Raw genomic sequence first — 21,497 nt, forward strand, 5'->3', positions numbered from 1 at the left:
CCTTTTAATTTCCAGCGATATCGTCGACTTGATTGCATAGATACTATTTAAACTAAACTGAGCTGGATGATGACATCACTGAATTCAATGGTGAACTGCCTTGAACTGAAAATTGAGAGTTTACTATTATCATTTTGCATTATTGACACACTATTTTCCTAATTAATGCTGTACAGTTGCTTTGACAAAGTCTGTATCGTTAAAAGCGCTATATAAATAAAGGTGACTTGACTTGACACATACACACACAAATACCATCAGCACAAGAAATGTCCAATACAAATTCAACTCAAATCAGGTACAAGTCTGATAAACATCCACCCACTCGTGAAAAAAAAAATCAAATCTGTTTACAATGTGTGTATTAGTATCTGTGCAAAAAGTTCAAATCGTAGACAGAAAAGTGGGCTTCAGAAACACTGTGCTGCTGTTCTAGCATTCATTATTTTTCAGGTATGTCCTCAGGAGGCCCGTTTCCAAATTTCCAGTGTTGCTTTGTCCCCCTGGCTCTACCTTTGTAAAAAAAAACAAAAAAAAAACACACACACAGACACACACATATACACCCATCCCGTCTCTTCTCCTAAGTCGCCCTAGTCTGAGCTGTTAACGTGCATGCATGGAGGCAAGGTCAACCCTGTGTGCTCCTGTATTATCCAAAACCCCTGTAATATAACGGGGTGGAGAGAGTGTGGCCATGACAGATAGAAGCTGACATGGCTGGAGAGCAAACAAACAGGCTTGTTCCTCCTCCTCCTCCCCTCTCGCTACGCTGATTTGAGTGGATGGAGGACAGCACAGAGAGTGAAAGACAAAAAAAAAATTTCATCAGGCTCCCAGAGGCTGGCATTAGCAGACCTTGCCCACTGAGATCTATCCGTTGTGAAGTCACACTGAAGTTTCCTCCATTCCTTCTGAGAAGTGACCTTGTGTTCTAGATACTGCAGAGGGTAGAGGGAAATGTTGGGCTAACTACGGCCATTTTTGCAAATTTCATGTTTGACAAAGTAGATTACAACTTTATTCTACCATTTTTGACTACATATAAAATATTTTAGCTAAATGATCAATCATAATTTATTGATGAAACCTCAGCTGATACAGATCTGGCTTAAAAGAGCACAATAACAGAGTTCCAAAAGTTAAAAGCCCTTTTTTCCATAGAAACTCTGATTGTGAGTTAGAATGTATGAGCTTTTCAGTACAGACATACTATGAGCTCTGAGGGTGAAATGGAGAAAATAAACGGGTGAAAACCTTCAAGAACCAAGGCCATTTAAAAAAGTCGCTGTTCACTGTTGCGCTCCCTGCATGCAGGGGCAGGGAACAGAAGACATAATTCTCGGTTTTGCATTGTCAGGATGTTGATCATCTGTAAATCTCTAAACAGTTGTAGCAAGGTCACATGAAATGAATAAAGCAGGAGTGGAGTACCACTATTTATGAACATGTTCCACTGCTCATTTATGGTGCACAAGATCAAATTAATTCCAGGTTGTATTGCACAAATATTGAACAGGTGGGAAGAGCTTTGTTTTGTACACCAACTGAAAACAGTCAGTAATGTCATGTTCTGCAAATCACATCAATTACTGAACCCTTTAATAACGGCTCTCGTCCTTGCGTAAACAGAACAACTTTTTTTACTGACTGATTCTCAATTCCTCCAGGATTTCAGGAAGTAAACAGCAGAAGAGGAAGTGCTGCCTTTAGTTAATTTACTCAAGTTGGCGGTTGGATAAGGTGTGTCATGAGTCGTGTGCTTGAATCTCTTAAATAACAGCACTTAAAGATCTGGAAAGCAATTTTCACACAGTCGTGTATTAATAACTTTCTGAAAAATTAGATGTTTTGAATATGATATTAATTATGTTTATAGAGCTTTATCTTGTATGTTTACATCAAAATCAAGTATATGTGCTTTTTAGACAATTAGCTGTGAGGCCTTCTAGTGTACTTCTAAAAGATAAAACAACAAAAGTCATTATGAAATCAAAATTTAAAATTGCTAAATTGAATATTGCAATGTTTATTATTAAAGGTTTGTCTGTTCAATCATGATTCTTTTTTTTCTTGTCAATCGCAGAAATAGCAAATGACAATGATCCAGCGATCAATTCCTGGTGGACAAAATCAAGTCCCACCCTACATTTTTCTCAAATGAGATGAAAAGATGACTGCAACATCCATTTCGTGCCACATTTACTACTACTACTACTACTACTACTACTACTAACAATGAAATTATTATTAGCAGATACAAGAATTTAAGATTTACAGTCTTTCTTGTCCATGAAATGGGGTGAACTTTTTAGGGAAATAAAATGTTAGAATGGGAATGTCCACCCCTGAAATACCATATACCACACAGTTAGCAGCATTTCATGTTTTTACTGGCAATTAAAAAGGGACTAGTCCTTTAATGTATCCTGCCTCAATCTCCTGAGCTTCTTTAACATTACACGTTTGTATGGCATGAGGAAATTAATTTTCACTTGAATGGAATAGGGTGAAGTCACTCACTGCTCAATGCTGGGTGACAGGTAGAGTTTTGGAAAGACCTGTGTGGCTTCAGCATCTTCGAAGCTAACAGACAGAAGTGCCACATCTTCTCCTGGATCCAGTGCTGTGTCCTGAGAGAGGAATAAAGAAAAATAAATATTTAGAAATTGTTATATTACAGACTATATAGGCAATCAAATATGTGGTTGGCAAGATATTACAAAACAAGTGTGTGCATGCTTATCATTGTGCATGATTATCAGCATTGGGCAACATCTGTGTCTGCTTGGCTGATGAACAGACATCCAAACATCAGAAGGCACTTTTTTTAAAGATAAATAATAGGTCAAATAAATGTAGATACTGTATGTCTCATATGTTTTTGTATCATAGAATAGGAATTATATTGACTATCCTTCTAGATCTGTGGTTAACTGGTGGGAGGCGAATGTTTGATTGTGGACAACAGAGTCGATGAAACATCATTCATATAAGGTATTGCACATGTATCAAAGTTTAGATAAAAAGTCCTGGAAATTGCTATGACATGTTTTAATATTTGAATTAGCACCACCCACGTAATGATATGTGACCCTGGACCACAAAACCAGTCATAAGGGTCAATTTTTTGAAATTGAGATTTATACATCATCTGAAAGCTGAATAAATAAGTTTTCCATTGATGTATGGTTTGTTAGGATAGGACCATATTTGGCCGAGATACAACTATTTGAAAATCTGGAATCTGAGGGTGCAAAAAAATCTAAATATTGAGAAAATCGCCTTTAAAGTTGTCCAAATTAAGTTGTTTGCAATGCATATTACTAATCAAAAATTACGTTTTGATATATTTATGGTAGGAAATTTACAAAATATTTTCATGGAACATGATCTTTACTTAATATCCTAATGATTTTTGGCATAAAAGAAAAATCGATAATTTTGACCGATACAATGTTTTTTTGGCTTATGCTAAAAATATACTCAAGCGACTTAAGACTGGTTTTGTGGTCCAGGGTCACATATGTAATACGAATCATATGTTTAGAAAGACAACAGCAAATGGGGATTTTTTTTTTTTTTTGGTTCTGCCTTAAAAGGCATGAACACACCATTCAGGATAAAGACCGTGAGGCAAATCAATGCATTGGGTAACACTGAAGGTCTTTAGCTAGCAGACAGAGCAGCCCGGCTGGTGCTGAGCAACTTCTCATCTGAAGGTGGTGTACGATTTTGGCAGGAAGAGACTACAACCAGAACTCATGCTGCATTAGCTTTAGCTTCAGCGATGGCCACATCTGCCAGTCTTCAGCTTATCACATCACAAGGTTCCACAGGGATCTAGATGATACTTTCTGTTCCGTGCTGTCTGAGCCCAGTTTTCCTACAGCTAGGCCCTGGTGTACGTCATTAGCACTATGAGGGCTCTAATCAAATGTCTTTCAGTCAGTTTGAACTCATCCATTTGTGATAATTGCTGCTTGCTGTGTAACCTCTGCTCCCATTAGAGTGAGCCGTGTGTGTTGGATATGTGATGTTACCAGTTAGAGGGGACATGTGTGGGATAAGCTAATTCATAACTCAATGAGGCACATTGAGGTCTGGGGAGAAACAGAGAGCTCAACCTTGATAAATGTGAATGGGACATATTCAGCTATGGCTCGACTGTCATATTTGATGTTATAGCAAAATGGTTCTCTCATCTCTAACAAAGCTGTATCGCTCTGGCTAGTCCAATTATAAGTGTCAAAAGATTTCTGTGCTACATTAGAGCTAAACAAAATACATCACAATTAAGTAACTGTCTGTAAAGATACTGTTAATTTTTCTGCCAGGAAAAACTACGGATTCAAGTTACAATATATGCACAGCAAATTTACATTTGAGTAAAAACAAGGAGTAAAAATAAGTTTTTCCAAGTTCAATTTCCAAGTTTAAGTTTTCAACATTCTGATGCTGCCTATGCCACTAGGAGCAGCATTTGGATTAATATGTAAATATTAACAATATGTAAATACATTGTATGTATCACTCTACAGTTTCAGACACATACCAGTAATTGATATTAAGCTTTTGGCTTGAGTACATTATCAAACTTCTAATAATGTGTTGCTAATATTACACAACAACCTTTTAAAATCAACATCCTTAGGTTTACCTTTAAACTCTTTGCTAATGATATCAAAAGCCCCACCTCGGTGATGGGGTTGGTTACATGCTTGTGACTGTATGAAACGGGCTGTTTCAAACCACATTTTGAGTCCTTTGTACACTGGGAGAAAATGCTCAACAATGGTGATGACTGATGAATGTGCACATGGTTTGTCTTTAACCATATTAAAAACACCAGACAGACATGTAAACAACATTAAAAACAAGTTTTTTTAAAGCAAGTAGCTTTACAGTAGTAAACAGTCAGTGTAAAAACAGTCAGTGTGGATGTCAATTAAAATTTCAATTTCCATTTCTAGTGTGTTTGTTTTTACTTGCATCTGACCTCGACGGACTGAACAGAAGAACTGGACTGAACGAATTAAACAGAGAACATTTCCATGTCAAAGAAGGTGGAGACCCAGAACACAGTTCAAGTTCAGGTGTTTACCAGCCTTTTCCGGAAAGTTCTAGAGCTCCCAAAACAAACTCCAAATCAAACTTCATTTTAGCCTGATTTTGTTTGGAATGACGTCACACCAGTTTGTTCTTTGATTTCACTTGAAGTATTCACATTGTATAATCTTATAGTAAAGAGCATAGCAATACATGTTTCATTGTGTTTTGTAAGCTCCTTTCTCATCAATATGCACTACTGTGAATTGGAAATATTGGACAGTAGATTTCAGAGACCTTTGAAATGAATGTAGCCTCAAGGGCGGATAATGGAACGATCCAAACAGATAAGCTTCAGATCATTTACGATCGTCCATGACTCACAAATTCATCAAGAAAGTTTGACTTCATTACTAAGTAGTGCTGGGTGGTATACTGGTTCATACCGAATACCGGTGTTTATTTTTGTTATGATATGAATTTTTTAAATACCGCAGTACCGCAGGTGTATGTCACTTAAGCAACGTTCGGAACGCGACACTGTTTGAAAGGGGTCCCTTTTCACTGTTGCACTGTGGTGAGGGAACAGCTGTATGTGTTACTAAACCGTGATATAAATTTTTGGTCATACCGCCCAGCACTAGAGTAAGATGGATTAAAAAATTGGTTTGAAATGTTTTATTAGCTGTACAGACCTTCTGGGGCTAGAAAACCACATTTTCAGTGGAAAAAAAAGGGTTCATAATTTAGTCAGCAGAATTATGGGGCTGCTGTTGAAAAGCATCTATTTGATGAAGCTCTGAGGGAAAACGTGTGAATCTGTATGAAATCAGGAGGAACAAAATGTCAAGCGCAAAGCTGATGGCTACCCTTGTCATCTGTCTCTTCTTGCTCTTCATCAGCCACTAACATACGACACATACCTGGGCTTGGGGGGTGGGGGTTTGGGTTTGGGGGTTTGGGGGACATCTAAATCCCAAGGTGTTGCTTGATTTAATCAGCTTGCATCAGTAGAGTACTATGGTATGACCCATGCATTCCAAGAGACATAATTCATTCTTGCTGATGGGCATTTGTGGGATTGTTAGGTTATGGCTGGCACAAGAAAGAGGAGATGGAGAGTAAATATTTTTTTGTGTGACTGGTATTTGCATTTCTAGGGAATTTAATAAAGTAATTAGCAATGAAAGGCTGTGCAATAAACTGATTATTACAGTTAAATCTGTTGTTATAGGCATGTCAACAGAAATATGATAAAATACAGACTTTTAATGAATATATTTTGAATAATAAAAATATACAATTCTTTCAGCTAGTAAATAGGCTATCCAGGCGGTTAATAGTAAGCAAATACTGTGTATAAACTAGTTGGCCATTTTACAACTTTGAATGTGTCTCAAATCTATTAACAATGACAACAACAAGCAGCTCTGGTATTCCTTATGTTAATGGCAAACAGTTAAAAAATATACCAGAGCAAACAGTTCTCCACTCCTTTTTGGACACAAGGAAGTATTGAGAAAGAAGTAATGCACAATTTAAAAGTCAACAGCAGTGCAAGGAAGCAGCCTATTGTCTTTAGCATTAAGTCATTTTAAATCTGCTTGAGAACACAATGCAGTTCTAACTTGTTTTGTTCAGAAAGCATCTGACAATGAATGCTAAATGAGTGAATGAATGTCGCATTTGCTCTAGGCAAGGAAGACAGCAGAAAAAAGGACTGGGATGATTACTAAAGGTTGCTTAAAAACCTCCCAAAAAGTCTAAATTCAAAAGAATTCAGAATTCAGATTCAAATTATGATTGAGAGACATACAAATAAATGTTCCTCAAAAGCCTAATGTATAATATTTGATACATTTTAACATTATTTTTCTGTAAATGATGTATGGATAGTCAAGTAAACAAAAAGTCGCTTCAGTCCAGTAAGTGTTCATCTTGAAATACTACAATACAAAATATATTCTTACGTTTACTTTATAAAAAAAAAGGACACGAGTACCATGACCTGAATGTGTACATTTGTACAATTATAAAGACATTTTACTTGCTAAAAAGTATAAACGATCAATTTACATCAAAAAACGTATAATAAACTTCCATATTTTAACATTAAAAATCTTATAAATACTATATTAAAGACAGTCTTACATACATTGTGACTTATACTTGTAAGACTTCTTTTAGTCTTTTAGAAATGTTCTGTTTCTAAAATAAATCTTCAGTATAGGTTACAAGAACACTTATTAATCTACGTATAAAGAACATCTTTGCTGTGGAAGTCTGTGCTTTGGGCAAAATGCTACTTAAATAAGAATAAAGGTGCATCATTAAAACATGCTCTTAAAGGTTCTTGGTAAAGAACTAATGAAGACAACAGTGATGACTAATGAGTGTTTTGAGCGACCCTTCCTCCAGGACAGTGAGAGAGGGAGTATTGTGCACTCCCTACCTCCTGTTTAAACCAGTGAGTCAGTGTCAAGGAGTCGGGGGTAGGGCACGGGGCTCAAGGGTGCCCTGGGTAAGACCCTCACGTGGGTGCCCGCTCTGTTTTCTTTTATGACCCCCACTCGGGTGCTTGCCATACTGTGTGATGTGACATCGTAGAGATGTGACAGCTGTCTCCAAGCCAAAAGCTGTCTAAAACCAAAACTCGAGGTGAAGTTGATTTGTTTGGCCCCACTATAGGAATAGACGGGACTGAATTGCTCAATGTTTTCTGTGCCATCTCATAAGGGGAAAGCACAGAGACATTAGTGGTCAACTACAACCATGACCTTGAAGAACAGGTGCTTTCCCACACTCTTAAAAATAAAGGTTTCAAAAGGGGGGGTTTTGCAGTGATGCCACAGAAAAACCATTTTGGGTTCCCCAAAGAACCCTTTCATATGGAAGTTTTTTTTTCATAATCTAAAGAACATTTTTCCACTCTAATAAACTAAAAGATCCATGGATGTTAAATATCCTAGCATTCTTCATGCTTATAAAAAAAACTTTATTTTATTTTAATGTTAAATATCCTAGCTTTCTTCATGCTAATAAAAAAACCTTTATTTTTAACCACAGCATTCAACATTAGCTTCCAAGATTCATGTAGTGGCAATTCATAACTATATTTTAGACAAAGTCAAGTCAGGTTTGTTTATTTGCTTTTCACCATGCACATTATTTCAAACCAGCTTTACAAACTGGATTACTAAATGGTAATATGTATCAATGTGTGTACTTCAGCTTGGATTCAATAACCAAACCTGATTGTTTAGTTGATCTTGGAGCACTGTTGACCTCCTGAAAAATCCATGACGTGGTTGCTAATTAATTCTCCATTGAGATCACATTCACCATTGAGAGAACCTCAATATATCCCAATGTGTTTTTTTTTTATATATTGTTATTTGTGATTATTGTTGACTGTTGTAACTGACATTCATAACTTTAACCTTAACATGTATTAAATTACTGTTATTGACAAGATTTTAGAATCATAATTTCCGGCTTAGGTGTCATGCCCACTGAAGAGATGCTTGAATGGGTGGCCTTATTTTTATGGTGGAAATATTTTACCTGAAGCAACAATCTGACAGCAAACCATCAGGGTAGCAGAGGCAGCTGTCTCAACCTATATAAACCTGACAAACATTTCTACATTCCAAAGGTACTGAAAATGTGACAGGCAATCCGACAAGATACTGTGTTCAAAACAGCACAGTATTTCGCAGGAAATTCACAGATTTCCTGAGAGAGTTTCTTTATTCATCTGTGTTTGTGACAAAAATTATAATGAACAGTTAAGTCGCATGAATCCAGATGTGTACACTTTGATGTAATCAAACACTTGATCAAATATTCGGCATGCTTGATGAAGTAGGGTTGTGACGGTGAGGAAATTTTCCCACCGGTTAATCGACGTGTGACAACACCGGTAAACACCAGTATCAACGTGGGGCGGGGGCGTTCCCTCTTTTCCTCACTTTCCTTCGCTTTTAAATAGCTTGTAAAAGCTGCGTGCGCATTTTACTTTCACTTTCAAATAGCGGCAATTCGGCGTAAAGCAATTGTTCGTTTTTAGTTAATTTGAACTTCCCCTCTTTTCCTTGCTTTCCTTCACTTTTAAATAGCTTATAAGCGCCGTGCACATTTTACTTTCACTTTCGAATTAGCGGCAGTTCGGCGTCAATTGCTTGAATGCAACAACAAAATACAACGTCAAACTCACTTTAGCCTATATATAAAATGTAGAACTTTTATTAACAAAACAAATAAAAATACACCATGCTATAGGGCAGGCTATGGCTAATATAAAATAACAAATAATTTATATAAAGTTTAAATAGGTATACAAAACTGGAAATAGGCTTAGTAAACATGTATAATATATAACCAAATAAATAAGAAATGTAGAACGTTTATTAGCAAAACGAGTAAGAAAGCTTGGAGGCACGGCATACACCTTGATGTAAAAAAAAATTAATAAATGACACAAAGTTTAAATAAAGTAAAAAACAGCAAATAATGTGGAACCAATTAAATAAGAAACAAATGTTTAAAAAAAAAATCTAAAATCACCTTAGATAAACGGCAAAAGTCAACAGGCTTTTCAAAATCCAAAATATTGCCAAACAGGAGCTTTAAGTGACATAACCGGTGTTGCGGCTTAACACCGTCATCACCATCTATCGCGGCAAGCCTATGATGTAGTTGCAATTAAAGTCAAGCATGCAAAGTCGCAGCACATTTCAGATGATAAAATATGATGATAATGCAAGCTAAAAAGTGCCAATCACTTATTAACTTTTAAGTTTGCGTGTTACATAAATAGGTGGGAAGGGTTTTTTGGTGGATAAAGGAGGAGGATTGTGGAACATATTAACAATCTGGGCACACCCTCCAAGGTGGAGAACACAGCTGGGCCACAGTGTCTGTATCTCAGGGGTGTGTGCGTGCTTGAGCCAAATACTATTTAAATTGGGTGTGGTGGCTGAGGCAAAACAGTGTCCAGAAAGCTGCTCCCATTGATCAGATGATTCATCTGATCAAAGGATACGATAACTTCTTTATTCACAGAGTTAACTAAATACTCATGTGACAATCCTGAGCTTCATGATGAATTAATTGGGAACAACTTCAATGAAATCATAAATTTCCAACCAGAGAAGTCAGAAGTTTTTCCGCATTCCTCTCTATCTCATGCATCTCTTCCTGGCGAACATTGTAAGTTTGCTCACTTAGACCAGTAGCTTGATATATTTCTCGCCGCATACGTTTCATATACTTTTTTTTTTTTCTTTTTTTTTTGAACAGGTAAGTAGTCTGGAATGCCGTATCCTAAAACTATATAAGCTGTAACAGGAACACTTTTTCCATTTCAAACAAAGCTGATGTTGTTCCAGTGGGCAAATTTGAGCATATCTATGGGTTAAATTTTAGCACAGTATGCCTTTACAATTAGTAAGTAAAACCACAGTAATGTTAGCAGTAGTGTTTACAGAATGACTCCAAAACTAACAAGGCATTAAGGGTACATTAAAACATAAAGGTATTAAATCCCATTAAGGCATTAAGTTCCCACACTTCTCTAGCCATCTCGCCCCTGATGGTGCCACCCATCTCTGTGGAGGCAAGCATTTATTTCACAGTATGATGCATTCATAAGGATGACTTGTCATCAATGCGTATCATATGTTGCCAGAAGAAAGTCATAAGCTTTGCACTTGGGGCATGCAGTTGTGATAGCGGCGTGATGTCGTCCTCATTTTTTGTGCTTGTTTGATCCTGTCTGAAAAGCATCAACACACCAGGGTGCTCACGATGCATTGAGTCAATGTGAGTAATTCACACAGTGATATATCATCAGGGAAGAGATGGCAAGCGGCACGTGAAGTAAAGTTTGCTCATACTCATTCTAACACCTGCGAACAAGGCCTGGCAACAATGACCATATTAAAAAACACTATTTAGAAGAGGTCTCGTGATATTTTAACTGGAACAAATACACACAGACAAATGCGAAACAGATGCAATAGAATCACTTGGATTATTAAAAAATGCAATCCATTGCTAAAATACATGTTGTAACTCTTGGAATGGAGCAAAGGAAATAAGCATGACACAGAAATGCATCACAGTACAATGATTAAAACAATTGTCTATTTTTAGCAATACTACTAATAATAGAACTGTTGTTGTCACAACTAGGGTGTAAGGTAGACATACGAATGTGAAAGTAGACATTACAAAAGTGAAGACAGACAACAATCTGCCAATTTGTCCAAGAGTCCTCTTTAAAAAAAAGTGAAAAAGAAAAACTATTTGTCTTTTGACATTCGCATGTCCCCTGGCCTTGAAATTCGGATCAGAAGTCATTTTAATCCACTTATAATCCAGCTATAACAGGGTCTCATTTTTTTTATTCATACATTTTTTGTGGAACCGAGCCCATTTGAAAACGTTTGTAATATAATGAGCATTATTATTGCAGATATTCTGGTCTGTATATCTGATCCCAGACTGTCAGTTTGATTTGATTTTTCAGTATAAAGTTCAGTTAGGATAGTTGTAGGATAATTCAAACGTTGTCAAAAATTATGCAAACCATTATTAGACCCCTATAATTAATAGGTTAAAACATATTCTTAGGGACCATTCACAGAATGAGCTGTATTTTGTCATAAAATATTATGCATTTTTTTCCCTCTCCATTTGCTTTCATATATGTGACCCTGGAGCACAAAACCAGTCTTAAGTCGCTGGGGTATATTTTTAGCAATAGCCAAAAAAACATTGTATGGGTCAAAATGATTGATTTTTCTTTTATGACAAAAATCATTAGGATATTAATTAAAGATTCATGTTCCATGAAGATATATTTGTAAATTTCCTACCATAAATATATCAAAACTTAATTTTTGATTAGTAATATGCATTGCCAAAAACTTCATTTGGACAACTTTAAAGGCGATTTTCTCAGTATTTTGATTTTTTTGCACCCTTAGATTCCAGATTTTCAAATAGTTGTATCTCGGCCAAAAATTGTCCTATCCTAACAAACCATACATCAATGGAAAGCTTATTTATGTTATTTATTGATGTATAAATCTCAATTAAAAAAAAATGGACCCTTATGACTGGTTTTGTGGTCTATGGTCACATATATGAAAAAATCCTCTGTGATCTATACTAGAGGTTGTATATTATATTGTATAAAATATCAATAAATGTCATGTGATCATACCAATGACATAAAGCATATGCACAAATGACAAAAAGATTGCATTGAAAATGCATTTCCACACACATGATCAGTAGACGATCTTTAGTGATGCAAGATCATGTGATGAGACCATTTAAATAATCTAACAATTTATTATTATTTTTTTTTAATTTCTATTTTTTTCTGGTTAAAGTGCAGTATCATGACTTCAGTAACATTAAAGTAGTCATATGATGCGATTTCAATTTTTCCTTTCTCTTTGGAGTGTTACAAGCTCTTGGTGCATAAAGAAGATCTGTAAAGTCTCAAATCCAAAGAGATATTCTTTATAAAAGTGAAGAGTCAGCCACACCTACCTAAAACGGCTCGTTCTAACACGCACCCACATGTCTACGTCACGATGTGGCAACGCGTAACAAGACAGTATAAGTCATTATAATCAGTAATTATGTCCCCACTGGATGCAACAAATGCCTCGTTTGTAATGGGTCTTATTGGTTTTGTCTGGTCGTGCCGGGAGATGGCATCACTGTATGGTGAGGGGCGTAACATTTCCGTCTCACGCTTGAGGTATTCGGCCAATCACAACGCACTAGATAGCTGGCCAATCAGAGCACACCTCGCTTTTCAGACCGATGAGCTTTGTAAAAATCAACGCATTTCAAAAAGGCGGGGCATAGAGGAGAAACAATAATGTACAGTATGTGGAAAATAATGTGTTTTTTAAACCTTAAACCGCATAAACACATTTCATTACACCAAATACACAAAATAATGTTCTTTTTAGCCGCATCATATGACCCCTTTAATAAATAAACCCGCATTTCATTTCCTAATAAAGTTAATGGTCAACTAGGAAGTCACAAAAGCTATCTATTTTAGTGAAAAAAAAAAAAAAAAAGAGAGAGAGAATTATGTTGCATTGCAATTATGCTGAATATGTTGCATTGTGTCCAATTGCCTGAGGGATGTTACGAAAAGATAAAGGACACTGCACAAAAATAATAAAGATACACAAGAAAAAAGAAAATGTTTATATATACAGTATATTCAGCTGAACAAGGCTTTCATCAGGGCGGCTCATAGGTTATTTAAGATCAATTAGGTCAACTGTAATATTTTTCAGGGTTAGGCTTTGTCCACCCTTCTTTAATACTTTCCATTCAGAATTCCTCCCTTGCCAAGAAAAATAATAAGCCCATTGTACCTATATAAAACTGTCCTTCTAACCAGCAATAACCTCAAAACCATAAGAGGGTGTGTTTCCTGCTTATACATACCGTACATTTTTTTTTTGACGATTTAAAGCCTTTGTTTTATTATGTGTGAGTGTGTGTTTTAAAAGCATCCAAATACATAAAAAAATATATTAGACAAAACATAATGTGTGATATTTTATGTATGAAAAGAAAATGAAAAGTTTCCTTCTGTGGAACACAACAGGCCCAACAAAGTTACAAACAGTCACACGGACTATGTACTGTTTTCAAAGCTCTTTAAATTGACTATAATTGAAATGGTTTTGCACTGAGAATCAACCCCCTGCCGTAGCTCTCAAATGTCATTTGGATGTGCACATATTTTGAATGGCATAAAGACGTGTCTTGTAACCATTCACAACATATTTGTACATGCAGACTGGCGGAGATGAGATGCCCCTTTATGAACAGAGTGCAATTACTGATAAACTGCAACACATTTAGAGACGACTGACGCATAACAGTGAAAATCATGAAAGGGACCATCTTGTCAAGAATACCCCTGTGATAAACCTATTCTAACTTATCTGATTTTGGAAGATTATGTAAAATATATGTTTTAATTTTGAATGAATTGCTTATTAAGTCTCATTAAATGCAACCGATTAATTGAATTAGAAATTATAATAATAATTTACTATTCTATGTACTGTAAATAAATGCATTTTCATAATTTAGTTCAATAACTGAACAATAACAAACAAATCAGATGGCAACCCCAGTCAAAGACATATAACAGGAATCATATACACTGTCTGACTGTATTTTTAATGGAAGGGATGTTATAATAGCAATAACCTAATTCATGATTCTTTGATTCCACTCAACTGGTCTACAGCTCATGAGGAATAATTACGATGTTTGAAATGTGTATCTAATTCAAGTAATTAATAAATGTGACCCTGGACCACAAAACCGGTCTTAAGTCGCTGGGGTATATTTTTAGCAATAGCCAAAAAAACATTGTATGGGTCAAAATTATCGATTTTTCTTTTATGCCAAAAATCATTAGGATATTAAGTAAAGATCATGTTCCATGAAAATATTTTGTAAATTTCCTACCGTAAATATATCAAAACTTAATTTTTGATTAGTAATATGCATTGCTAAGAACTTTATTTGGACAACTTTAAAGGCGATTTTCTCAGTATTTAATTTTTTTTGCACCCTCAGATTCCAGATTTTCAAATAGTTGTATCTCGGCCAAATATTGTCCTATCCTAACAAACATCAATAGAAAGCTTATTTATTCAGCTTTCAGATGATGTATAAATCTCAATTTCAAAAAATTGACCCTTATGACTGGTTTTGTGGTCCAGTGTCACACATAATAACTCAAATAATTAAATGATGCATTTAATGTATTATTTAATAAATTATAATACATTATTTAAATACATAATAATACATTAAAGGTGTGTAGGGGCCCTTTTCTCTATCTACTAAACATTTTCCTTTCGCACACAGGTTTTTGAACAACTTCAGGTTGACCTTTAACCTGGTTTTACCCTGAACTACATTCCTAATTTGTCATTTTCTTTAGAAACCAGAAAAGATATGATCAGAATCTAAGGGAGTGTTATCTATTATTGAAAGTGTAGCATGATGCAATACAGCTCTTCAATTCCAGAGTAACTTCCTGTTTCACGATTTTCCCGGTTTCAAAAGACGACACCGAGTGAGAAGTGATTGCCTATCCTCTAAATGTACAAATAAACAGTATAATCGCAGAAGGACTTTATGTTCTTATGTTTGATAAGAGCCAACTTTTCCCTGATATCAGACATTTAACATAGCTATAGAGAAGTCTTACTTTCAACCCTGTGCTTGTTGCGTTTCCATCTCCCACACGACTATGCCGTACAGGTCTGTCTTTCCAGTATCGTATCACTAACAGCTTACATGGCACCTCTACAGCTCTGCTGTTTCCTTGTCACAGATTTCCTGTGGTTTATTCAAAGCAGTCTCAGAAAAAGATCCCCTTTCCTCCTCACAGATCTGGTGTTTTTCTAAGTACCGCTAAGACGGTCTGTCTTTCTCTCGTCTCGAATGTGTGTGCGCGTGTCGGGTTCACGCAGAGAGTGCTGTGTGAGCCTACCCCTCCTCTGTGCCCTCTGTTCAGTCAGTCGTTGCTTCTCGGATTAATTAACCTTGATTAATTAATCTAATTAGTTAACACGCTGCGCAAATGAAACAACTGTTAGCTCAAACACAAGAGGAGGGAAGGAATAGAGGAAGACAAATGGTACAAAAAATAAGCATTTGCTGTAATTGCTTGTGGCAATAACAGATGTGAAGGTCAAGATTCCCTCTGTTCTGTCAGTAAATTTGCTTTTGGGTGCAGCAGAGGGTTCAACAAACATCAAGACCCGGGCAGACTTTATTAGAGACTCAGGTGGCATTTTAAAATAGTTTGAGTTAGTTCTGTACAACTGGTAAAAATCGGACAGACTAGCGTCTACGGAGCTCAATAAAATCAGCTGCATATTTCCACACAATTCCTTCACAAAATTCTGTACTTGCTGAATAATAAAACCTTCTGTCAAGTTAGCATCTATTGCACAGAATTGATATTTTTTCCCCTTCTTTTTCTAAAATCATTACAGAAATGTGAAAAAAAGTTTAAAACATCCTCTGCACTTTGTATATTTGTTTTTTAATGTAATCATTTTTTCAGTTACCAATAACTGTGTTGTACTGGCATCACTGTTTATTTTACTATATTTAAACGCATTTCCCTTACAATCAGAACAGAAAATGCGAAGGGTGCAGTGTTGGCCTAGTCATTTCCACAAGCAATCCTGACGGAAACATTAAGACCATTATAAACTTAACTCAGGCTCATTGAAAAATGTGCCTGTGGTGACATTTCTGCAAAAAATTACTTTGCTTCTTGCATGTTTTGCGACATTTTCAACGTGAAACATCCAGTGAGTGGTGCTAAAAACTCATTCAGTTTTATCTGAAACTGAAAAATCTGGCAACATTTTATTGTGTTGGTTGTTGTACGTATCACAGCAGTTCGGTCATGAAATGTCTGGTGAATGGCACTAAAAGGTTAATACTCTATTGCTGTGATTTGTATATTTCGGAAGGCTGCTTCGCAGAGCACTCTCTTGCAGTGTTGTCCAATTATTAAAAGCATTTTTGGCTTGTTGTTTAGGCTTGGCTCATAAAGCGATCAAGTTTATGGACACAGGTGCGGGTCGCACTATTTTGGTCTTATTTTCGATGTAAAGTATTTGGATTTATTTCAGTTTATTATGGGCTTGTTCTTGTTAGCTATTTTTTCTAGTAAGATCTGGCAACAATTATGAATCAAGGCTCGGATTAGGCACTAAAAGGTGAATTGACAATCGAATTTAGCTGCAGTGTGTACATGGCCTTTGAGCTCTTTTATCGTGACTGGTGTTTTACAGGACTCATACATGTGTGCTCCTCATTGGAATGCTCTACCAGGTGACCTACTGAGCAAGTTTACTATGTTAGAAAAGCCATAGATATGGAGCTGGTTATGTGATGCAACAACATTTATTAGTTTACAAATCATGCATTATGGTCAAAGTATTTTGAAGTCATAACACGGAATGAAAGTTGTTGGTGTTTTACTGCCACTAGTGTTCATTTCAACTTTTTGAAGATTTGCAAAAATGTAGGTAGAGATCTTTTAAGATAACCCTATTAACAAACTACATTTAGACCGCACGTACTGTAAACCAGAGAATATCAGCAATATGAGCCATGCCATATAAAACATTTTTATCACAAGCAAGATTTTTGGGGATAACAATACTGCATCAGGTGTGCATGTTTACAAGCTCTGTGAGACGATGCTTCTCTGCATCCCTCCCACAGACAGCAGCAGGTGCCCGACAGCAACCCTCCAGACTGCTGCAATATCTACACTACTTCAAACAGGATGCCACCCACCATTTGGAGAATTTGGGAGCACCGTTCTTCCCTAGGGGCTATAACAGAATGGATGGGCCTTCATTAGCTGATGCAGCCCTTTACAGTGATAATAGCGAGTTTACACGCTAAGACCAGAGATTCAGCTGTGTCTGCTTGTAGTTGTGGGGAGTTGAAGTCTGTGAATTTGTTCAGAGCCACATGGAGACAGAATGCGGGCAGGTCTCTTTTTGATGTTTCGTGCCGTTTTATCACTCCCTCACTCACTGCCAATTCAAAGCAGCACGGCAGCCAGATGTTTACCCAAGAGATACATGTGATAGTGTCTTACCATAATGCCCTCTTAGTGATGCCTGCAAAGGCAAGCATCGGCTTTCCTATTGTTGATACTAGGTTTAACCCTAAGTATTAAATTTGGCACGCATCTCATGGACAATTTAATAAGTGGATAAAAATCCCATAGGCTTACAATGAAGGATGGACTCAGGCAAAACCTAGTCACCATAATGCCATGCATAGAATATCATAGGGTGGGCTCTTTTGACTGCAAATTACCTAGCAATTGTATAGCAACATGCAACAAACCACATAAAATATGTAAGCAACTGCTCTGCAGCCACCCAGAACACTCACATCATGTGAGCAAACACATACACTACCAGTCTTTTCTATGATCCTTAAGAAATCATTTAAATTATATTATAATCGTTCTTATTATCTAATATTTAGTGCTAAAGAAACATCTATCATTCAGAAACTACCATTGAACCATTTGGGGTAAGAACAATTAAAACATAATTAATAATAAAAAAATAAATAAATATAAAAAACAACAACAAGAAGAAGGAAATGAAGGAATTGTTACTTTTAATCAGCAAGTACGCATTCAATTGATCAAAAATGACAGTACACATTCAAAATGCCACAAAAAAAGTATTTCTAATAAATGCTGCTTAGCAAACATTATTTTCAACATTCATAATAATAATAACTATTATTTATACCTGAGCACCAAATCAGCATATTATGAACTTAAAGCAAAAAGCAGTTCCTTTAAATTGTAATAATATTTCACAATATTACTGTTTTACTCTATTTTTGATCAAACAAAAGCACAAAAGACTTTTTAAAACTTTTAAAAAACATGTTTAAAAAATTGGTAGTGTACATAGATAGAAACTATGTGATTATGTAGACTAGTGTTTTACACTGGATGTAATACAACACTGGTTTATCAGGTTTAATAAGTAAAGATATGGGTACCTGGTTGTATATTATAATGGGGATTTTAAGATTGCCTTAACAAGCAAGCACTATATGGGACTAAAGCAAAGCCTTTTACAAAGGCAAGTGTGTGTAATGGGTGTGCACTGGGTTCAGTGGTCTGACTTGGGTTATTATGTCCAAAATGTTTAATTAAGTGTAATTACTGTCATGGAAATATGAGACAATACAAATGACAAAGCAAATGAGACAACATCAACAAAGATGCTAGATTAAGTCAAAAAGATGACAAATAAATTCCTTATGTATGACCTGGCTTTGATACTGTAGTAATCAATATAGACAGAAATAGCCAATACTTATGAAAGTGACAGAGTGTAATTACAATAATCACAGACTATTAAAACATTAATAGCATACACAGACAGGTGTGGATAATGCATCCAGGTCTCTGTAATGACACAAATGCATCCTTAATTTTAAAAGTATGATGACCTGGCACTTAACTTGTTCTTTACTGTGATGGCAGGCCGCCAAAACGGCGACACATTTCTATGATTTTGCAACCACAAACGCCCACTTGCGACACACACCGGATGCGTAAAAGTCGAGTCAGCAAAAATTCTGTTCCTTTCCTGTATTTATGGCTTATGGTTGGACCGCCAAAATAACACCTTTCTACATACTAAAACACATGGGGAAAAAAAAGATTTCATTATCTGCAGAAAATTATGCAATAATAAATCAATAAAAGCAATAACTAAATAATAGTTCACTGAAACATAACATTTCTGTTGTAATTTATTCACCCTCATCAATTTGGATGCCTTTGTGTGTCTTTCGTGAAACAAAAAAATAGAATATTTAGCAAAAGGTCCTGGCTGCTCTTTTCCATATAACAATAGCATGCACTGGGCTGTCGAGCTTCAAAAAATTACTAAATAGACCACACAAGTCTATATGATTTTGTGTTTGAGTTCCATAGAAAAAAGGTATACAAGTTAGAAACAACATGAGGGTGAGTAAATAACTATTTCTTTAAGCTAGCGATATGCAAGATTCAAATCTTCCAGTTTTTTTTTTACAGTGAGGGAAGAAAAGATTTCGGAGAGACTTCATGGGCCAACATCTTTACTTATTAACTTGGCTCCCATGCCAACAGACTGCTCAGATCCATTGTCTTTCCAACCAATTTGACTCTTGTTTGTGAACTTCTCCTCTGACATTTTATTTTGATCCTCAGGCCCAGCCCAAGCTATAATTTGGCCTCTTAAACAGCAGCCTGATTGTTTGTCGGAGTGATGGGCTTAGCTGCTCTTTTCAGTGCTTCATCGCCTGTTGCATTAAAGATCTTCAAACCAGCAATTATCTTTCCTTTTTCCTGCTTGTTTTTTATTTATTTATTTTTTTACCCATCACACTCTGAATAAAAGTGATGCTAATGTCAGGGGTATCTCAGCTAAACATGGAAGCAGTGGCATTCTCGAAGGTTCACAGACTTCTGATGAGTTTTTGCATAGATTTTGCTAGCTTTATTGTTATAAAAAGGCACAGGTGAACATTATGAATGTCAAGAGAAAGAAAACGCAAGTCATTATTGACGCACATTGGGCCAAAGATATACATGTATACATTAAAGTGAGCGAGCTGGATTTTCACATCTTTTGAAGAAAATAAAAGTTAAACAAGCCCATGCAAAAATCTCGCAAAGGTTTGTGGGTGTTTTTTTGTATGTTTCTTCGCAGTTGCTTGGATGTTCTCTCCTAATTGCTATGATATTACTGACATTATTAACACACACACACACACACACACACATACATATACAGTATATACTGTATATATACATATATAAGATGAAGTATTCATGTATACTACATCCCTGGCTGTATAGCGCGCTGCAAAACAGTAGACAAATCTAATGAATCTGAACCCAGATATCAAACAAGCCCTAGATATCTAGTAGAGAGGTGGTTTGGCAGTTTATTTCCCCTCTTACAGATGTTTGCTGTGGCGCGGCTCTGGTTTCTGATGGCCCGAGCAATGGTGGAGAAACAGTTTCAGGAGGAACCTGCAATTACTTCAAAGCTCTTAGGATTCCTTGGGCCTGAGTCAGTGTTTACTGTTGGAGTGCTCAATCCGCCTGCAAATTACGAACTACTGGCGTTGGCATGAAATGCTCTACAGTCACGCACAAAGTAGGGAGTGTCTCAAACATGCACAGTGTGCCATATATAAGAATCTGCTTTGATCACACAGGTGCATGGTGTAATGTCCAGATATTTTCTCTTGCTTGTTTTTCTTTCTCTATGCCTAGTCGTAAACAATATTATTTGGCAGCTATACTGCATTATTTGGCAACTTGAAAGAAAAGCATAAAACACAGATATGATTGGGACGTTGATCAAGTAAACATTTGGATATGATTTCCGAGTTACCACAGGCCATTAAAGGTCATATGTTGCGATTTCAAGTTGTCCTTTCTTTTTGGAATGTTACAAGCTGTTCGTGAATAGATAAGATCGCTAAAGTTGCAAAGACTAAAGTCTCAAACCCAAAGAGATATTCTTTATAAAAGTTAAGATTGGTCCACGCCCTCCTAAAACGCCTCGTTTAAACACGCCCCCACATGTCTACGTCACTGTGTGAGAAGATTTGCATAACTACACACTTGAGGTATTCAGCCAATCACAACACACTGGATAGCTATCCAATCAGAGCACACCTCGCTTTTCAGAACGATGAGCTTTGTAAACATCGACGCGTTTCAGAAAGGCGGGGCATAGAGTAGAAACAATAATGTACAGTATGTGGAAAATAATGTGTTTTTTGAACCATAAACCGCA

The 21,497-nt window shown here is 36.2% G+C and overlaps 1 protein-coding gene across 1 annotated transcript in view; it reads right to left on the bottom strand.

The window, feature by feature from the left end:
* Positions 1-21,497, bottom strand: part of babam2 (BRISC and BRCA1 A complex member 2) — an 87,136-nt gene that overhangs the window by 17,711 nt on the left and 47,928 nt on the right. Inside the window, exon 7 of the mRNA XM_016548926.1 lies at positions 2,524-2,633. Coding sequence (XP_016404412.1) covers positions 2,524-2,633 — 110 coding nt within the window. The remainder of the gene's footprint in view (positions 1-2,523; positions 2,634-21,497) is intronic.

The sequence above is a fragment of the Sinocyclocheilus rhinocerous genome, unplaced genomic scaffold, assembly GCF_001515625.1.
Source record: "Sinocyclocheilus rhinocerous isolate Xijiao unplaced genomic scaffold, SAMN03320098_v1.1 scaffold524, whole genome shotgun sequence".
In the NCBI taxonomy this organism is placed as follows: Eukaryota; Metazoa; Chordata; class Actinopteri; order Cypriniformes; family Cyprinidae; genus Sinocyclocheilus; species Sinocyclocheilus rhinocerous.